This window comes from Oncorhynchus keta, chromosome 31, assembly GCF_023373465.1.
Source record: "Oncorhynchus keta strain PuntledgeMale-10-30-2019 chromosome 31, Oket_V2, whole genome shotgun sequence".
Taxonomy (NCBI): Eukaryota; Metazoa; Chordata; class Actinopteri; order Salmoniformes; family Salmonidae; genus Oncorhynchus; species Oncorhynchus keta.
The window spans coordinates 9653967-9673351 of NC_068451.1; the positions used below are offsets into that span (position 1 = coordinate 9653967).

Here is a 19385-nt window from a genome sequence, read left to right on the forward strand (position 1 = left end):
TAATATTCAATTAGCCTATGGACATTAAAGAATCATCATAATTATATCCATATAATAATTATGGTTGTGTATAAATTGCAGTCCCTCCTAATCAGTTCTTAAATAGGGATGTTATGACAAATCAGGTTTGAAAAATCATAATAAGTGACTTTCACATTAAAATGTATCCAACTTGCCACGAATGAGAAAACAACTATCAGTATACACCCTTTATAGTTCTCTCCCTATATTTATATTCATGTATTCATTTGGCATGTATTGGATTACTGTTACTGTTACTGTTGTATTAACAAACAGACAAGTGTGAGCCTGCTTGTGCTTAATGTTTCATATTCCAAGGTTTAAACCGGATTATGTATGTGTGTATTTATGCATCCTGATTGAAAGTCTTTAGACTGTATTATCAAAAACGTGTTGTCTTTCAGAAATACTCAGGCCCTTTTGACAATGATCATGGACACTTCTTAAAGGGCATAATATATTATATTCTCGTGGAGATATACTTCAAGGCTTTCTGACTAAAGCATAACATTAAAACTCAGGCAGGTAATCAAGTAAAAAGAAAGAGCTCATGGTGATAGCCAGGCCTCAGTTACACATTAGATTTGTAATGTTAAGCACCAAACGCATAACTCTTCTTCAATCAAGTACATTTCATTATAAATATTCAGTTAGTATGGTCAGTTATACCCAAGCACTAAATTGCCACATCAATTTGTAGTATGCAAGACAAAACAGACACCAAAAGAACTGCAAAATAATTTTACAAAAGCTTTTTTAAATTTTTTTTTTACATTTCTTCTACTGATTAGATTTTGGGGACCCATCAGATCTACAGTCAGTCCAAGGACTTCATGTTATTTTTCTGCTAAAGATAAGAAAGTACTTTGTTAACCCCCCCCAAAATTGATTGTGTAATGGTATGAAGGATCGGATCAATATGCAGCGTGGTACGTGTCCATGTTAATATTTATTTAAACTGAACACAAAACAAAATAACCAGAGAACGAGCGAAAACGAAACAGTTCTGTCTGGTGCAGACACAGAGACAGAAAACATAGAATGCCCACCCCAACTCACGCCCTGACCAAACTAAAATAGAGACATAAAAAAGTAACTAAGGTCAGGACGTGACAGATTGCACCAGCCAATACATACAACACCGATAACTACGCAATTAATACACACAGACTGAAAGCACTATACTATAATTTTGCAGTGTTTTTTTGTTTGTTACACATCATCCTCTATGTTTATAACCACATTGGTCTGAAGTATTGGGCCTGTCTGACTGACTGACAGGGACAGGTTGGATGAGTAGCAGCAGGTCTCTATCTAATGTCTACAGCACTGTGCCATCCTGGTCTTGCTCTATCTGCTCGTCACGGCTAAAGCCTCATCAAACACGCTCCAAATTGGAGCCATTCCCCCAGCTTAAACTGTATCACTGACCCGGGGCTCCTAGTCACAGCAGAAAATCTGGGGATTGCCCCATCGCCTCTCTACCATCCCCACCTGTAGGGGGTTTTGACTCATATCACGGCGGCTCGAGCAACACACCACACGAGGGGCAACAGGAGTAGGATTCACTGAGACACTCTCACCACAGGGTACTAATGCTGCGAACAGAATGTCCAGAGAGTGAAACCACATGTGTATTAATACCAGAAGAAAAGCTGAATAAACATCTAGCTTTCCTATCCTGCTAATAGCCTTAATTTGAAAGGTAAACAGTAAAAGGTTCAAGCTCACCTAAGGAGTTTGAAGACACGGTTCTGCTCTCCTCGAAAGGCACGGTAGGAATGGGAAGAGCGATAGCGCCCAAGTTACTGCCTCCTCTCTATCTGCTAAAGTCATTTTCTTTCAAAGTGTAATTAATTTCCTTTCTCAGGCAGGCCTGCATACATGTGGTGCAGCTGGCTGTAGTAGCGTAGTCTCTGAAGCTCTGGTGTGTGTAGTACTGACCATGATGCCGAAGCAATAAGCAATAGCCGTACATCAGGTGAACACATGCAGTTATTGGAATATCTTGTTTGATCGAAAAAGGTTGGATTGTTTTATTTTGCTAATTTAATTGTCTAATGCCATTTGGTCTGTAAATGTGTAATTTGTCAATTCATTAGCCACTTATAATTTCTAATCCTAGCTGTACGGTTTGAATAAACTTATCTGTATGTTGAATATAACGGTATAATATTTTGTGTGTACGCAAATAATTGTTTCCAATTTTGCACACAAAAATTCAGAAGTTGAACAGCAATTTGTTTACAATATCAAAATTAGACTTAAATCTGATTGTAGGCTTATTTGTGTTTTATCACCCCTTCCTGCTACTAAATTTAAATCATCAATGATTGGAATCAGGTTTCATCCTATACAATTTAATCTATTTAGATGTGCATATGTTAGATACAACCAACTATTGTAGAGCTAAACAAGTTACGTATATATCTGATTATGACAAACTTGATACTTTGAAATAATTCAATCTGTCTCACTGAAATAGGAAATAAGATAAGATAAAAACCTTCTCCTCTAGGTATTTTCATGCTACATTAACTCCTACTGGTTACATTGCACTCTATAGTATGTAGTAGTATCATCCTTTTATTTTTTTATTTTACTAGGCAAGTCAGTTAAGAACAAATTCTTATTTTCAATGATGGCCTAGGAACAGTGGGTTAACTGCCTGTTCAGGGGCAGAACGACAGATTTGTACCTTGTCAGCTAGGGATTTAAACTTGCAACCTTCCGTTTACTAGCCCAACGCTCTAACCACTAGGCTACCCTGCCACCCCTCTCTGTAAAGATAATATAGGATCTTTATATTTAGCTATTATAGAAAAGTTTGTATATATTGTATATAAACTTTTATATATATATATATATATATATATATATATATATATATATATATATATATATATATATATATAGTACCAGTCAAAAGTTTGAACACACATACTCATTCAAGGGTTTTTCTTTATTTTTACTATTTTCTACATTGTAGAATAATAGTGAAGACCTCAAAACTAGGAAATAACACATACGGAATCATGTAGTAACCAAAAAAGTGTTAAACAAATAAAAATATATTTTATATTTGAGATTCTTCAAAGTAACCACCCTTTGCCTTGATGACAGCTTTGCACAATATGGGTGGTCATTCCCTCTCAGCGCATGCTCTACCAACTGAGCTACAGAAGGACAGCTTTGCACAATATGTCAAAGCTTCAAATGTCAAATCAAATGTATTTATATAGCCTTTCGTACATCAGCTGATATCTCAAAGTGCTGTACAGAAACCCAGCCTAAAACCCCAAACAGCAAGCAATGCAGGTGTAGGAGCATGGTGGCTAGGAAAAACTCCCTAGAAAGGCCAAAACCTAGGAAGAACCCGAGAGAGGAACCAGGCTATGTGGGGTGGCCAGTCCTCTTCTGGCTGTGCCAGGTGGAGATTATAACAGAACATAGCCAAGATGTTCATAAATGACCAGCATGGTCAAATAATAATAATCACAGGCAGAACAGTTGAAACTGGAGCAGCAGCACAGCCAGGTGGACTGGGGACAGCAAGGAGTCATCATGCCAGGTAGTCCTGAGGCATGGTCCTAGGGCTCAGGTCCTCCGAGAGAGAGAGAGAAAGAGAGAATTCGAGAGAGCATACTTAAATTCACACAGGACACCGGATAGGACAGGAGAAGTACTCCAAATATAACAAACTGACCCTAGCCCCCCGACACATAAACTACTGCAGCATAAATACTGGAGGCTGAGACAGGAGGGTTCAGGAGACACTGTGGCCCCATCCGATGATACCCCCGGACAGGGCCAAACAGGAAAGATATAACCTCACCTGGAATACTTTTCCAACATTCTTGAAAGAGTTCCCACATATGTTGGCTGCTTTTCCTTCACTCTGCTGTCCAACTCATACCAAACCATCTCAATTTGGTTGATTATGGAGGTTGGTTGATTATGGATGCCAGGTCATCTGATGCAGCAGTCTATCACTCTCCTTTTTGGTCAAATAGCCCTTACACAGCCTGGAGGTGTGTTTTGGGTCATTGTCCTGTTGAAAAATAAATGATAGTCCCACTAAGCGCAAACCAGATGGGATGGCGTATCGCTGCAGAATTCTGTGGTAGCCATGCTGGTTAAGTGTGCCTTGAAATCTAAATAAATCACTGACAGTGTCACCAGCAAAGCACCCCCACACCATCACACATTTACATTTACATTTACATTTACATTTACACACCTCCTCCTCCATGCTTCACGGTGGGAACCACACATGCGGAGATCATCTGTTAACCTACTTTGCACGACGGTTGGAACCAGAAATGGACTCATCAGACCAAATGACAGATTTCCACCGGTCTAATGTCCATTGCTCATCTTTCTTGGCCCAAGCAAGTCTCTTCTTCTTATTGGTGTCCTTTAGTAGTGTTTTCTTTTAGCAATTCGACCATGATGGCCTGATTCACTCCGTCTCCTCTGAACAGTTGATGTTGAGATGTGTCTGTTACTTGAACTCTGTGAAGCATTTATTTGGTCTGCAATTTCTGAGACTGGTAACTCTAATGGACCTATCCTTTACAGCAGAGGTAACTCTGGGTCTTTCTTTCCTGTGGTGGTCCTCATGAGAGCCAGTTTCATCATAGAGCTTGATGGTTTTTGTGACTGCACTTGAAAAAACGTTCTTGACATTTTCCAGATTGACTCACCTTCATGTCTTACAGTGATGATAGACTGTCCTTTGAGCTGTTCTTGCCATAATATGGACTTGGACTTTTGGAAAATAGTGCTATCTTCTGTTTACCACCTCTACCTTTTCACAACACTGATTGTCACAACTGATTCGCTCAAACACATTAAGAAGAAAAGAAATTCCACAAATTAACTTTTAACAAGGCACACCTGTTAAAGTGACTACCTCATGAAGCTGGTTGAGAAAATGCCAAGAGTGCCCAAAGCTGTCATCAAGTCAAAGATAATGTATATTTTGATTTGTTTAACACTTTTTTGGTTACTACTTGATTCTATATGTGTTATTTCATAGTGTTGATGTCTTCAGTATTCTTCTACAATGTAGAAAATAGTAAAAATGAAGAAAAACCCTTGAATGATGAGTAGGTGTGTCCAAACTTTTGACTGGTACTGTATATATATATATGGTAAGGCATTTTTTTGGTGTTTACAAACTACCCATACAGAGGTACAGTATACTAGTATGAGATAGCATTGGAAAGGAAGCAAAGCAACACGTGCTTCAACATAACTAACCTCACAACGATATCAACAAAGGTAAGACAATACATAACGAGCTATCCCTTGACACCAACCCCCTATCTCATGTCTGTTCACATTTTTACATCCCATCTCTTATGGTAAGTATTGAGGTGCAAATGGTACAACCCTAACACATAACACCATCATCATCTCAAACATTATGGACTATTTTCTAATAAGAAAAGGGGCCACTAGAAGTTAAGATAGCCAAAGTCGAAAAATAAATGTCCTTCTTTCCTGAGACACCAGCCATTTTAATAGTGCTGATTTATTGTGCCATGTTTTTTGGAGGGCGATCATATGCATGTGGTCAGTAGTACGCAGTCTGTGACCCAGCCTCCCTCTCACGTTACAGCCTATTTATAACGTTCCCTCAGCCAGCTCCTCTCTTACTGCAGTTCCTTGGAACCACCTTTCTCTCCACTCCACAGGTCTCCAGTCTCCTCTCCTGTCATCTGAGAATCTCTCCGGCAGCTTATCTAGGGTTCACTGTTTATCCTGCGCAGCCTGGCAACTGTCCGCATGCCCAGGATTATTACTGGAGCCCCCTTTCAACACACACGCAACTTTTTTCATCAAACTCTTATCAAGGAGACAAATTTGGGGTAAGCTAAGGAAAGAGCACAAGTAGTAGATTTTGGATATTCTGTCTTTTGTTTGACCCCTTTTTTAAAACTTAGTTGGCTTACCTTTTTGTTACCTTTCATTTTTTGTCCCCCTCTCCCTCCCGTCCTTATCTTTCTGGAGGGCTGTGTGTTTGCATGCGATGGATCACACACTCTTTGGCTGCCTCCGCAGCCCCCATGCCACTGTGCAGGCCCTGCACCCTGCCTTCACCCAGTCTCCTCTGACTCTCCACGGACGCTCGGACCACGTCTCCTACCCTGACCTGGCCTCTTCCACCGCCACCTCCTCTCCTTCGGCCTGCATCATCTCTGGCTATCCCGGTGACGAGGGCCTGTTCGGTGGGCATCACCATCATCACCGCGGGCATCACCCGGCACCGCAACAGCAGCATCACCCGCCTCAGCACCAGGCCGGCTGGCACATTCCACAGATGCCCTCTCCTGGCAGTGCGAACTCCCGCCACAACCTCTGCCACCCCCACCCCCACTCTCACTTGGCCCAGGATAGTGCCCTCGCACCCCCAGACCTAGGCACCCCTGGCAGGAACAGTCTCTGTACCAGCACCCCCAACCTGGGCAGCAGCACCCCCACGGGGGCCAACTGTGTGCCTGCAGACTTTGGAAGACAGACACTGTCACCTGCTGAGGCAGAGAAGAGAAATGGCAAGAGGAAAAGTGACAGCTCAGGTAAGATGAGAGGAAAGATCCACTTTTGGGTTGACATGTATTTTTATCTGTCTTCTTCCTTCTTTGGGCTGCATGTAGAAATGGGTTGAGTATAATGTTACACAAAGTAAGTGGGAAACTAAAGCTACACATCTTTATCTTATTAAAAAATTGTCATACAGTTGAAATACAAAAAATACACTTGCAGTGCATTTATTCAAGACGGGTATAATTTAACTGTACCTTAACGTAATGTTTTGAAAAGAGATTAAGAGTTTAATTTTGGTGTGGTTTCAAGAACGACATCATCACTCAGACTTCTAAGGATTTCCGTGGAGACGGAGTGGTGGAGTTTTATGCTTCACTGACAGAAAATGTGGTATAATATTGTTTCAAAAGAGGTTTGTGAATGTTGGCTGACATGAACATCGGCAATTACAGTATGTTGACTAACGGGAGATCAAAGTCAAGACGATAACTGTGTGGGCATTAGACTTCTGCCATGTTTTGGTCTAAATCCCATCTGTTTCATTTCAACGCATTTTAGGTGGCAGAAAATAAGGCTCACTGGAAAATATTAATGTCATGGATTGTAAAAGACTACACCAGTGCTTCGAATGACACTAAACACCAGAGAGGATTTAGGCTTCTCTTACTGTGGAGTGCGCTTAGTTCCAGGATTATTGTTGATGCAGTCATTTTAATAAAAGAGACTGGGAAGTTGAATCAATAAATATATTCAATTAAAAAATGTGAGTTACAGTAGCATTATGTTAAACAGCTGATATACAGTTTAGTAGATTTGTTGCAATGCTAATAGTCTTTAAACAAAACGTTTTATTTAAAATAAAATAAAACATACCTTTCAAATGTCCATAGAAACCTACTCTCTATTTCCTACAAGTTTGTTCAATGGTCCTAAAACAATGTATGAAGTGTACAACCAACCATGAACATTTTTACTGCTAATGTTTTGTGCTTCACTAAAAAAAACATTTACTACGCCTATTTTCTGTCAATAAAATTAAGATCACATTGTCAATCACTGTGGAGCAGTTATTAATATGCAACATAAAAAAAAAGGTTTTGCCAGCATTTCAAGAACACACGTGTAGAGTAATTGATGGTCTAACTGAAAACATGCATTTTGCATTGATAAGGTTTGGAATAATGACTTTACTTACCTCAAGTAGATACTGTACAGGCGTGACTTGTGACCTTGGATTTCATAGTCATTGAGATTTTCTGCGTTTTTGAAAAGGACCATTAACTTTCTACACAGAAAGTGTAGAAATATCGACAAAATATAAACAATACACATGGTAATTTATTACATTAAAGTTAACTGGAACATACATTTCTACATTATTACATAGTCTAGCAGTGTCTTTATAACTCTGAATATACCAATATCTCTTTAATATATCAACTTTTTACTATTCAACCCTTCTAATCGATATGAAGCACTTTGTAAGTGTTAAAGTGTTTTTTTGAAGGGAAGATTTTGTTGTCAACGTATTAGTAGAAACTGATCAGTTTTCCATGGAAAGTGTATCTGACGTCCTACCTGAAATGTCATCCTGCAGCACTGGGCCTAGACCTCTGTCTATTTAAACACCCTCAGTGTGGGTCACCTGGCTGTGGTTCTGTACACACCACTTGAACACTTGGTTGATATTTTCCCTATGTGGTCAGTGCCCTGTTTCGCTTGACTCACACAGGATACTGTTGGCCACTTCGGTCATGGATCCCTTCTGACACATGACTCATTCTAACAGATGATGGAACATTTTCACAAAATCACAGGGACTTAAACTAATTAAGTGTGCAATTAAATGTGTATTCTTTCTGGTTGAAATTAATGGACAGTATAGAGACAGAGGGCAGATAAAATAGAGGTTTATTACAACCCTATTTTAAAAAAAGAGTTGAACTCAAAATAAGAACTCATGGTATTTGGATGTAGAGGAATATCAAAAATATACATAGAAATGATTAACACACCTGACTTATAGAATTGTTCAGATGTTGGGAATGTTACTTGTATTATTATACAAATCATTGTACAAGTAGCAGCACCACGCTGAAATTGACAGAAAAACGACACACAGTCACTAAGCTAAGAGAGCGCAACTTCGAAGGCAGTCACTACTATTTATAATACTGCTCTTGTTTTGACCATACTAACCTCTCCTATATCCATACATTTAGAACTCCATCCTGTATTTCCTGTTCTCCTTGGTCAAATCATTTGGAAACTAACACTTGGCCCCCAAGCTCCATTTCAATTCCCTAGTTCCAATGGTTATTGCAGCCTCATTACGTGGGCCTTACATTCTCTTCACGCTAACACCAATCATGCTGATTATTGAGCGTAGTTAGCTTATCCAATCAGCTGTCCAAATAACACCGTGTTGCCAATTCGATGAGAAAGCCCTGATTTGGTTTCACCATCTGGATTGAAACCTGAGTAAAATCCGCCTGTGAAACTTTACATTGGATACGAAAACAATAATAAAACACTTGAACTGGGTTCAATGCAGAACACTCTCCTGGTCAAGAAACACAAATCATTTTGTGTGATTTTTTTTCCAAAAGGTGGACTGCAGGGTATACACTGTCATGTGACGAGTGGTCCAGCTGGTATTTGGGTGTCTGGTTTCTGTGAAACCTGCTAATTTTAAGGGTTCCAGCTGGAAGGAATATGGCCGTGCCGTTTGGTGTAACCCGGGCTGGCCGATCGGGTATACTGGAGCTCTGAGGGAGCGAGTGGTCAACCTGGCAGATTTGAACGTTTGGGAACACTTTAGCCTGCAGGTATAGTGCTTTATGCATTATGTTATGCACATGTACATACTGTCTTACAATAAGTCCTATAATGTTATGTGTCACAATGTCTCAACATTTTTACTGACTCAACAACTGCTGGTTTTTAGTCAGGATCATTATATAATTATATGACATTGGTAGCGGGTCATCATACAGAAGAATGGAAAGTTACACAGAATGTTCAAACAGAAAGTCTCATGTCAAGTCTCCTACTGTGTATTATAACTGAATTATAATGCAGTATTACATGTAGGCTTTAAGTAAAGTGTAACCAAAACTTCTTACGAAAGTGTTAAGATTTTAAACATGAAGTAATAGTAATTGCTTGTATCCTATTTTGTTATTGTGGAGTGTATTTTTGAGTGCTGCTGTAGCAAGTGATGCTCAGGGACTAACTCAGGCATGGCTTTGTGATTCTCGGTATTACCGCTGAGGCTATTTTGGTAGATCTAGCATTACAATATTCTATGTCACAATGGAATTGTGTTTGCCGTAGATAAGATTCCTCAACAAAATTGACAAAATGACTGGCCAATGAACTGAAAATGTAACACTGAAAGGAGTGAAAAGCATAATCATTTCATTTTGCAGTCTCTCTGTCAGAAACGTTGGCAGGGACACTAACACTATTTTTTGAAGGGTCCCCTGATCTGGCTTCAGACCATTTGGGAGCCCTAAAACTACCCAGTGTCTGGGCTCTGTATTTTCCTCCCATTATTCCCTTTTGTGTGGAGAGATGAAGGTTCCAGCAAGGACCTAATTGCTGTGGTGTAGTGGCTGTGTCGTAAAACCTTGGGACTCTTTTTAAATCGGCTTTGCGCTGGTCTCCAGCAGCTGGCCATGTTATTCTTTATTCTTACACAATGTCTGTGTTTACCAGAGAGTAAATACATCTAAGAGGTATGTTTGAATGAGGCCCGCTCTCTGGCACACCGACAGTTGGCCTACCCTGGTGAAATTACAGACATGTTGAGATGGAAGGTTACCAGCTATAGGACATTTGCTATTCACCATACAATGACACACAGAATTTCAGCTCCTTTACCACACTGTAAGAAAGGTCTTATCATTTATGTGGGAATAACTAGACAATGTATTTGCAGTGTATTCCTGTCTTGGATGCCAGTTACGCAGTATGACATATCACCATGTGCTTGGAATTTTCCTTTCCTTTTCCCCCCCACAATATCAATGATGAATGGCTTTTTGCAAACACAAGTTGTGTAACTTTCCATTCTTCTATATTTTCTATGACACAAAAATAGATGGGCAATGAATTTCTTTAAAGAAGAGTGAGAAAAAGAGAAAGAAAGCATTTTTTCTGTGAGCAAATATTTTGAAAGAGACACTTTTTCAGTAAGAATTTCAAGAAGTGTTTCGGAGTGTCTCCTGTGACGTGGCGGAGTGAGTGACTCCCACGACTGGTGGTGTATCTGGCCTGGTCCTGGCCTGTAAACTCCCAGCCTATTTACAGTTTGGATTTGGGACCGCCTGTTGGGATTAACACAGACTGCAGAACAGAACCGCGGATTAATTAGCATGCAATCGCTGTTGCCTTGAAGTGCAATGTGCAACTGAAGCATATCCAAACGGCCCAACCACAAAGTCTGGTCACAATAGGAACGTTTGGGAACCAAATTAACAAAACATGTTCCTTCTGAGAAACAGTCCAATTTGTTTTTTTTAAAGTAACAATATCTTCTCCTGAGGTTGAAACAAAATGGGAATGACAAGTAGGTTTTTAATCCACATTGGTTGGATAAATAAATCATTTAAATCTCAATAAAACAATTTCCTCCCGTCACTCCAGTGAATCATCAGGTGGTAGACTTGCATATCTTTGGGAAAAAAGGATCTGCATTGCTTCATGTTCGTCTGGGGAATCGTAACAGTTTGTCCTTATGTGTATGATATCATAGTCATAATCATAGATCAAAACCAGACTGACATACATGCTACTCTCCCTGCAGTCCATCTCATAGTCTAGCCACTCTCAGTAAGTTCAAAAGTTTGACGATATTGTTCAAAATCAAACAACACCAATCTAAACGAGAGATCGGACAAATACTCCTTTTCAAATTGTTGTGAGTTGGCAGCTTGTTAGTCATAAAGAGGAGACGCTTATAAAAGGGAGGTAAATAAACTGAGGAAACATATTTTCACACATCCTGCAGAGCTGTTTCGTTGCATGTTAAAACTACGAGGGTAGCAGCCGATTCCATTAACAGTAAGACAAATGAACTCCATATTGGAAAGAGTAGGAGCCAACCCATTGTGTGTGTGAGAGCACAGCTGCCAGAAACAGGCACATGTGTAGACGCTTCTGGGTCCTCCCAGCCACTTACAGTGTGCGTAAACAATGCCGCTACAATAAAAGGTGATTGGCATCTCCCATTGTTTCCCATACCTGACTCCTTCCCTCCTCTGTCTGTATTTGTGTCTCTGGCTTGCACCTGCCATATAATACTCATTTTATCATTATTTTCTTTGAGTATACATTTCCCTGACTGGAAAGAAACAATGTGTACCGTGTTTGATTTCAGAGTCCCAAGACGGGAATTACAAGTCAGATGTGAGCAGCAAACCCAGGAAGGAGCGGACGGCGTTCACCAAGGAGCAGATCCGTGAGCTGGAGGCCGAGTTCGCCCATCACAACTATCTGACGAGACTGAGGCGCTACGAGATAGCAGTCAACCTCGATCTCACAGAGAGACAAGTATGTAATATCACCACTCTAACCTAGTTCTCCCACTTGTTCCTTTGGGTTACAACATATTGACCCCATAACACATGAATGCCTGGTGGTGGGAAAAGTCTGCCTCAGTCAGACCATACAAAGGCTTTCGGAGATACAGTGTTTTCCTAACTTTAGAACTTCTGTGTGCTGTTGTGTTCCAGCTGTGACTGTGAAGAGGGACTATCATATTCCAGATATTTGGGTCTATTCTTTCAGTCAGCCTACAGTCAAGTAATGGAGACAGGCACAAAGGCAGGAGGTGCTGTCTAGCAAGTCACTTCCTGTTTCCCCTAGCTAGGACAAATTAGTCTCAGAGCGTAGGCAGAGGGGCCGCTGTAAACACAGTCCCATGAAATAAATAATAGAAGAGAAATTGCGGGGAAGGAACATGGTACAGTGTTCTGTAACACCTTTGGGGTGTCAGAGAGAAGCGATATGTCACATGTGGCATACATCTGGCCGTAGGTAGTTTGTTATATACAGTAGATATTAAAAGGATAGAACAGACCTGACAGTACCTGACAGTATATGTTTCTTACGTAACATCGGAGACTCAAAACCTTCAACCTTGAGTTTTCGATTTTTTTTTGACAAAGTGCTTCAATGTAATACTTTTAAAAGTAATTTAAAATGCCCAAATATAACCATAAACTAAGATAAAACATGTTATGCCTACTGTCTAAACGTTAATGTAACAATAAATAATTGCCACACTTTACATTACCCTTAACACAGTGAAAATCATTGAATATCATATCACTTATTGCATTAAGTAGTTATGTAATTACCCCATAATAGCCTAGTAATTACTTACAGTTTTGGAGCACTTATATTGCACTTAGAACATCCAATATTTTTGTTATACCAAAATCAAATTCATAACCAACTCTTAGAGAACCTACCTGATATTCCAGAGGCAACATGATCCCTTAGGCATCACATGACTCAGACAGGCCTGTCTCTTACCTTCAGTAACATGGAAACTCATATCTAGGTACAAATATGACTGCAAAACAGCCCATACAAACCAGTCATAATAACATTATAAGTAATCGAGTCATTAGCCCACTGATGATAGCATTAGTAGAAATAGCATGTACTATGCAGTAGCCATGTGACAACAAACTCGGTAACCTGCGCCTTGCCTTACTGCACTATCAATAACAGGAGAGAAAAGCGCAAGCTTGCAGATGTATTTTAAGGACGATCCATTTACACCAATGACAGTAGAAAATCTGGGTGGCTGTGTTTGGAACTCTGCCCGTCAACCTGATAGTGATTTTATAACTACGGAACTCAATGGGACTGGACTCAATGACACATTGACAAATGGGAAATTGTTCTCTGAACTAAAAATACCTTTGAGTGATATATCACAAACAGGTATATTAGATAACATAGCAACAAATAGCAACAAAATTCATCCATCCCCATTGAGCTATAGGCTGTATTTAGGTGGCAAAGGCTTCAGTTCACATGTGCTCTTCTGACGTGCTATATCATATGGACCAAAAAATGATCAATAACCACAACTGATGTGATCATCAGCATGGCATGTATAGCTGAAGGTTTAAGACAAACGTTGTGTGTCAAATCAAGTGACTTCCTGCCCATGTGACCCAGCTAGGCCTCACAGCATGACACTCCCCAAAATAAACCAAAGGAGAGAAAGAGAGACTCATCCAGAACCCAGTCAGTGTTGACTCTCACGTCTACTCGGACCCAATCTTCTACGTAAGCAACAGCCTAATCATCATTCTTGGAGACGTAAATACTGGAGGAGTTGTCGAGTCAGGGAAAAGAGGAAGCAGCGTCTTGATGCCAGGGAATGTGACAGTACATCAGCACATAATCACTGCTACAGTATAGAAATAGCTGCCAAACCTTTACAGCAGCTCCTGTATCAGGTTTCAGGCTTACCATTTGATCAATATCCAGATCTTTTAATAGGACTCTACTCAGTATGCGTAACAGTCTCCATCTATGCAAAATGATCCCCCAATGCCAAACGCCATTTTGCTGTTCTTTTCAGAATAACTCAACTTGTCTTTTGTGGTTGTTCCACAGGTAAAGGTGTGGTTTCAGAACAGGAGGATGAAGTGGAAACGAGTAAAAGGAGGTCAACAGGGGGCTGTAGCAAGGGAAAAAGAACTGGTGAACGTGAAAAAGGGGACATTGCTGCCATCCGAATTCTCCGGTATAGCGGCTCTTCATCACTCCACAGACTCCCTGGCCAATGAGAACAGTCACGACAGTGACCAGAGTTCCGAGCATGCTCACTTATGATGCACAGCAGCAGGCCACGCCCACTCAAAGTGGGCTCAGCCTAACATCTCAGGAATGTCCTTAAAAGGACATGGTGTCTGGTCATCGTTAGCAAAGTTCAACGATGCTAAATAAATGTGTACAAATGTACAAAGAAATTACGTGTGTTACTTGATCTAACAAGATGCATGTTAGGACGTTGCTTAAACCAAACTAAGATCACCAATACGTTTCAAGAACTGCGAACCCTAACGCAGGAATATGAGATATTGCAAAAGGTCAATGCACATTAAGCATATGTTACGAACGTGCCTCCAATCAACGCTCTGCTTTTGGAAGCAGAACATATTCTTAGAATATTAGGATAGATTCAGAATTGGCCGAATTGTTATGAACATTCCATGTTGTGTGTCTTGCATTGAAAAAGTGGCAAGTTCATGCTTTTGATTTGCACTGTTGAACACTTGCCTCAATTGGTTTCTACTGTATGTCATAGAAATTGTAATGTAATCGAAGTATTGATTAAATCAAGTGTGCAGGAGAATCAAATTTCAGCTAATTTACAATATACTCTGAACTTTATTATCTGTATTTTTCTTACCTTCGCTATAGCAATCATTTCTAATACACACTATACCACTCACACAGTAATAAACATTTATGATGTTCCTTAGTGGCCATTTTCTTCTACCCTGACTGATATTTGTAAACAAAACTGAATATTGCATGAACAGAGGTTCTACTGATGTACGGGGTGCGTACTGGCGGCAGAGAAGTCAGACGCAGGAGAGAAAAAACTGTTTCCAACGGCGCAGTTTAATAATAAAACCCACCAGAAAACAGAACAATCAATAAATGGGTACAAAACACGACACACACCAGACATAACGTGCACAAGCACTTACAATAAACAATACCGGACAAGGACATGGGGGGAACAGAGGGTTAAATACACAACATGTAATTGATGGAATTGAAACTAGGTGTGTGGGAAGACGAGACAAAACAAATGGAAAATGAAAGATGGATCGGCGAAGGGCGATCCGGACGAAAACGGTGGAACTCCTGCAGCATTAAAGGGTCCAACACGTCCTCGACCGGAACCCAGCACCTCTCCCCCGGACCGTACCCCTCCCACTCCACGAGATACTGAAGGCCCCTCGCCCGACGCCTCGAATCCAGTATGGAACGAACTGAGTACGCCGGGGCCCCCTCGATGTCCAGAGGTTGCGGAGGGACCTCCCGCACCTCAGACTCCTGGAGCGGGACAGCCACCACCGGCCTGAGGAGAGACACATGGAACGAGGGGTTAATACGGTAATCGGGTGGAAGCTTTAACCTATAACAAACCTTGTTCACTCTCCTCAGGACTTTAAATGGCCCCACAAACTGAGGACCCAGTTTCCTTAATGGCAGGTCGAGGAGCAGGTTTCGGGTCGAGAGCCAAACCCGGTTTCCCGGCCTCACTATGGTGGCGGTCTGCATTCTGCTTTTGGTGCAGCACGGCCCGCTGGAGGTGAACATGGACGCCGCTGAACCAGTCGTCCACTGCAGGAGCCTCGGTCTGACTCTGATGCCAAGGTGCCAGTACCGGCTGGTACCCTCGTACGCATTGGAAGGGAGAGAGGTTAGTGGAGGAGTGGCGAAGCGAGTTCTGTGCCATATCGGCCCAGGGCACGAACGCATCCTGGTTTACTCTCCACCTGCCCATTACTCTCGGGGTGAAACCCTGAAGTAAGGTTGATCGAGATCCCCAGACGTTCCATGAACGCCTTCCAGACCCTAGACATGAATTGGGGACCTCGATCAGACACTATATCCTCAGGCACCCCGTAGTGCCAAAAGACGTGCGTTAACAAGGCCTCCACAGTTTGTAGGGCCGTAGGGAGACCGGGCAGAGGGAGGAGATGACAGAACTTCGAGAACCGATCCACAACGACCAGGATCGCGGTTTTACCCTGTGAGGGGGGTAGATCGGTTAGAAATTCCACTGACAGGTGCAACAAAGGCCGTTGTGGAACGGGTAAGGGGTGTAACTTCCCTCTGGGCAGGTGCCTAGGAGCCTTACACTGGGCACACACTGAGCAGGAGGAAACATAAACCCTCACGTCCTTAGCCAAGGTAGTCCACCAATAAATCTCGCTCAAACAGCGCACTGTCCGACTGATCCCAGGATGACCAGAGGAGGGTGACGTGTGGGCCCAATAGATCAACCGGTCATGAACAGCAGACGGGACGTACAGACGCCCAGCAGGACACTGGACGGGAGCGTGCTCTGCACGTAACGCCTGCTCAATGTCCGCGTTCACCTCCCACACTCCAGGCGCCACCAGGCAGGAGGCGGGGAGAATGGGAGTGGGATCCATGGGCCGCTCCTCTGTGTCATACAGCCGGGACAATGCGTCTGCCTTCATGTTCTGGGAGCCTGGTCTGTAGGAAAGGGTAAACACAAAACGGGTGAAAAACATGGCCCCAACAGCTCCCGGTCCCCCACATCATAGTTACGCTCCGGGCTGAGCTTCTTTGAGAGGAAGACACAGGGGCGGAGCTTCGGTGGCGTACCCGAGCGCTGAGAGAGCATAGCTCCTATCCCAGCCTAGGACTCGTCCACCTCCACTATGAACGCCAAAGAGGGATCCGGATGGGCTAGCACGGGAGCCGAGGTAAACAGAGCCCTCAGGTGACTAAAAGCCCTGTCCAACGGGTCCCCCTTCAACAGAGAGGTAATGGGAGCCGCTACCGGACCAAAACTCCAGATGAACCTCCGGTAATATTTGGCAAACCCTAAGAACCGCTGCACCTCCTTTACCGTGGTGGGAGTCGGCCAATTACGCACGGCTGAAGTGGAAATGCGGTACCCTAGGAAGGAGACAGACTGCTGGAAGAACAGGCACTTCTCAGCCTTGATGTACATGTCATGCTCCAACAGGTGACCAAGCATGCACCAGGGACACATGCTCGGCGCGTGTAGCGGAGTATGTCAGAATGTCATCAATATACACCACTACACCCTGCCCGTGCAGGTCCCTGAAAATCTCGTCTACAAAGGCCTGGAAGACTGATGGCGCATTCATCAACCCGTACGGCATGACAAGGTACTCATAGTGCCCTGAGGGGGCACTGAAAGCCGTCTTCCACTCGTCTCCCTCCTGGATACGCACCAGGTTGTAAGCTCTCCTGAGATCTAGCTTGGTGAAGAAACGCGCCCCATGCATTGACTCAATCGCTGTGGCTATGAGCGGTAGCGGGTAACTATACCTCACTGTGATCTGGATCAGACCCCGATAGTCAATACACGGGCGCAGACCTCCCTCTTTCTTCACCAAAAAGAAACTCGAGGAGGCGGGTGAAGTGGATGACCGAATGTACCCCTGACGCAGGGATTCAGAGACATATGTTTCGAAAGCCCCCGTCTCCGCCTGTGAGAGGGGATGACACGTGACTCCTGGGAAGTGCAGCGTCTACCAGGAGATTTATTGCGCAATCGCCCCGTCGACCACGGGAAACGCAGGGGTGGTAATTGAGTCAACTCGGCAAAAACACCTCCCTGAGTACTCTCGCGACCACCCCGTGAGAGCCCTCTGTGGCCAAGAAACAGTGGGGTCATGACAAACTAACCAGGGTAGGCCTAGCACCACGGGAAACGCAGGAGAGTCAATAAGGAAGAGACTAATTCTCTCCTTGTGACCCCCCTGCATCACCATGCCCAGAGGAGCGGTGGCCTCCCTGATCAACCCTGACCCTAATGGTTGACTAACTAAGGCGTGAACGGGGAAGGGCACAGCCACGGGAACAATGGGGATCCCTAAACTATGGGTGAATGATCTATCTATAAAATTCCCAGCCGCGCCTGAATCGACGAACGCCTTATGCTTGGAATGCGGGGAAAACTCAGAAAAAGTGACATACACAAACATGTGCGCGACAGGGGGCTCTGGGTGAGAATGGTGCCGGCTCACCTGGGGTGACGCCAGAGCGCCCTACCTGTTGCCTCGATCCCCAGAGGAACCAACCCGGCACGGACCGGCAGTGTGACCTCTGCGGCCACAAATGGTGCACAAGCTGGAACCCCCTCCGGTCTCCCTGCGCACCGCCCCTTCCAGCTCCATGGGTATCGGAGAGGGGGTGCAGGGGGATGGAACCAACAGATCACGATCTGAATGTCTGCGGGCAGCCAGCAGGTTATCCAGCCGGATGGACAGGTCCACCAGCTGGTCGAACGTGAGGGTGGTGTCTCTGCAGACCAAGTCCTGACGGATGTCCTCGCGCAGGCTGCAGCGATAATGGTCGATCAGGGCCATGTCGTTCCATCCCGCGCTGGCAGCCAGGGTTCAAAACTCCAGGGCGAACTCCTGGGCGCTCCTCGTCCCCTGCCTCAGATGGAATAGGCGTTCACCCGCCGCTCTACCCTCGGGCGGGTGGTCAAAAACTGCCTGGAATCGGCGGGTGAACTCCTAAACTGGTCTAACACCGCATCTCCCTCTCTCCACCTGGCATTCACCCACTCCAGGGCTTTCCCGGTGAGGCACGAGACGAGGGCGCACACCCTCTCTCGGCCCGAAGGAGCCAGGTGGATGGTTGCCAGGTATAAATCCAGCTGCAAGAGGAACCCCTGGCAGTTCGCAGCCGTCCCATTGTATTCCTGGGGAAGGGAGAGACGAATCCCACTGGGACCACGAGAAGGAGGGACGCGTAGTGGAGACCCCGGCTGTGCTGGTGGAGGTGCTGGGAGAACTCCCTGTCTTTTCCAGCAGTCCATTGTCTGGACAACGCGGTCCATGGCGGTGCCAAGATGGTGGAGCATTGCTGCGTGCTCCCGGACGCGCTCCTCCACCCCTATACCCGGGGTACCTGCTCCTGCTGACTCCATAAGTTTGGTCCGGTATTCTGTAGGGGGTGTGTACTGGCGGCAGAGAAGTCAGACGCAGGAGAGAAAAAACTGTTTTTCCAACGGCGCAGTTTAATAATAA

At 43.7% G+C, this 19385-nt stretch overlaps 1 protein-coding gene across 2 annotated transcripts; it reads left to right on the top strand.

Moving 5' to 3' along the window:
* Positions 1-5668: 5668 nt before the first annotated feature.
* meox2a (mesenchyme homeobox 2a) lies at positions 5669-15084 on the top strand. 2 transcript variants are annotated; one of them, XM_035745849.2, is made up of 4 exons: positions 5669-5897; positions 6040-6605; positions 11957-12129; positions 14218-15084. In XM_035745849.2, the coding sequence occupies exons 1-4, from the start codon at positions 5815-5817 to the stop codon at positions 14434-14436; spliced, it is 1041 nt and encodes a 346-aa protein (XP_035601742.1). In that variant the 5' UTR covers positions 5669-5814; the 3' UTR covers positions 14437-15084. The 2 variants fall into 2 exon arrangements, with proteins under 2 accessions (XP_035601742.1, XP_035601743.1); XM_035745850.2 differs by having other exon boundaries at positions 5669-6605.
* The last annotated feature ends 4301 nt before the right edge of the window (positions 15085-19385 follow it).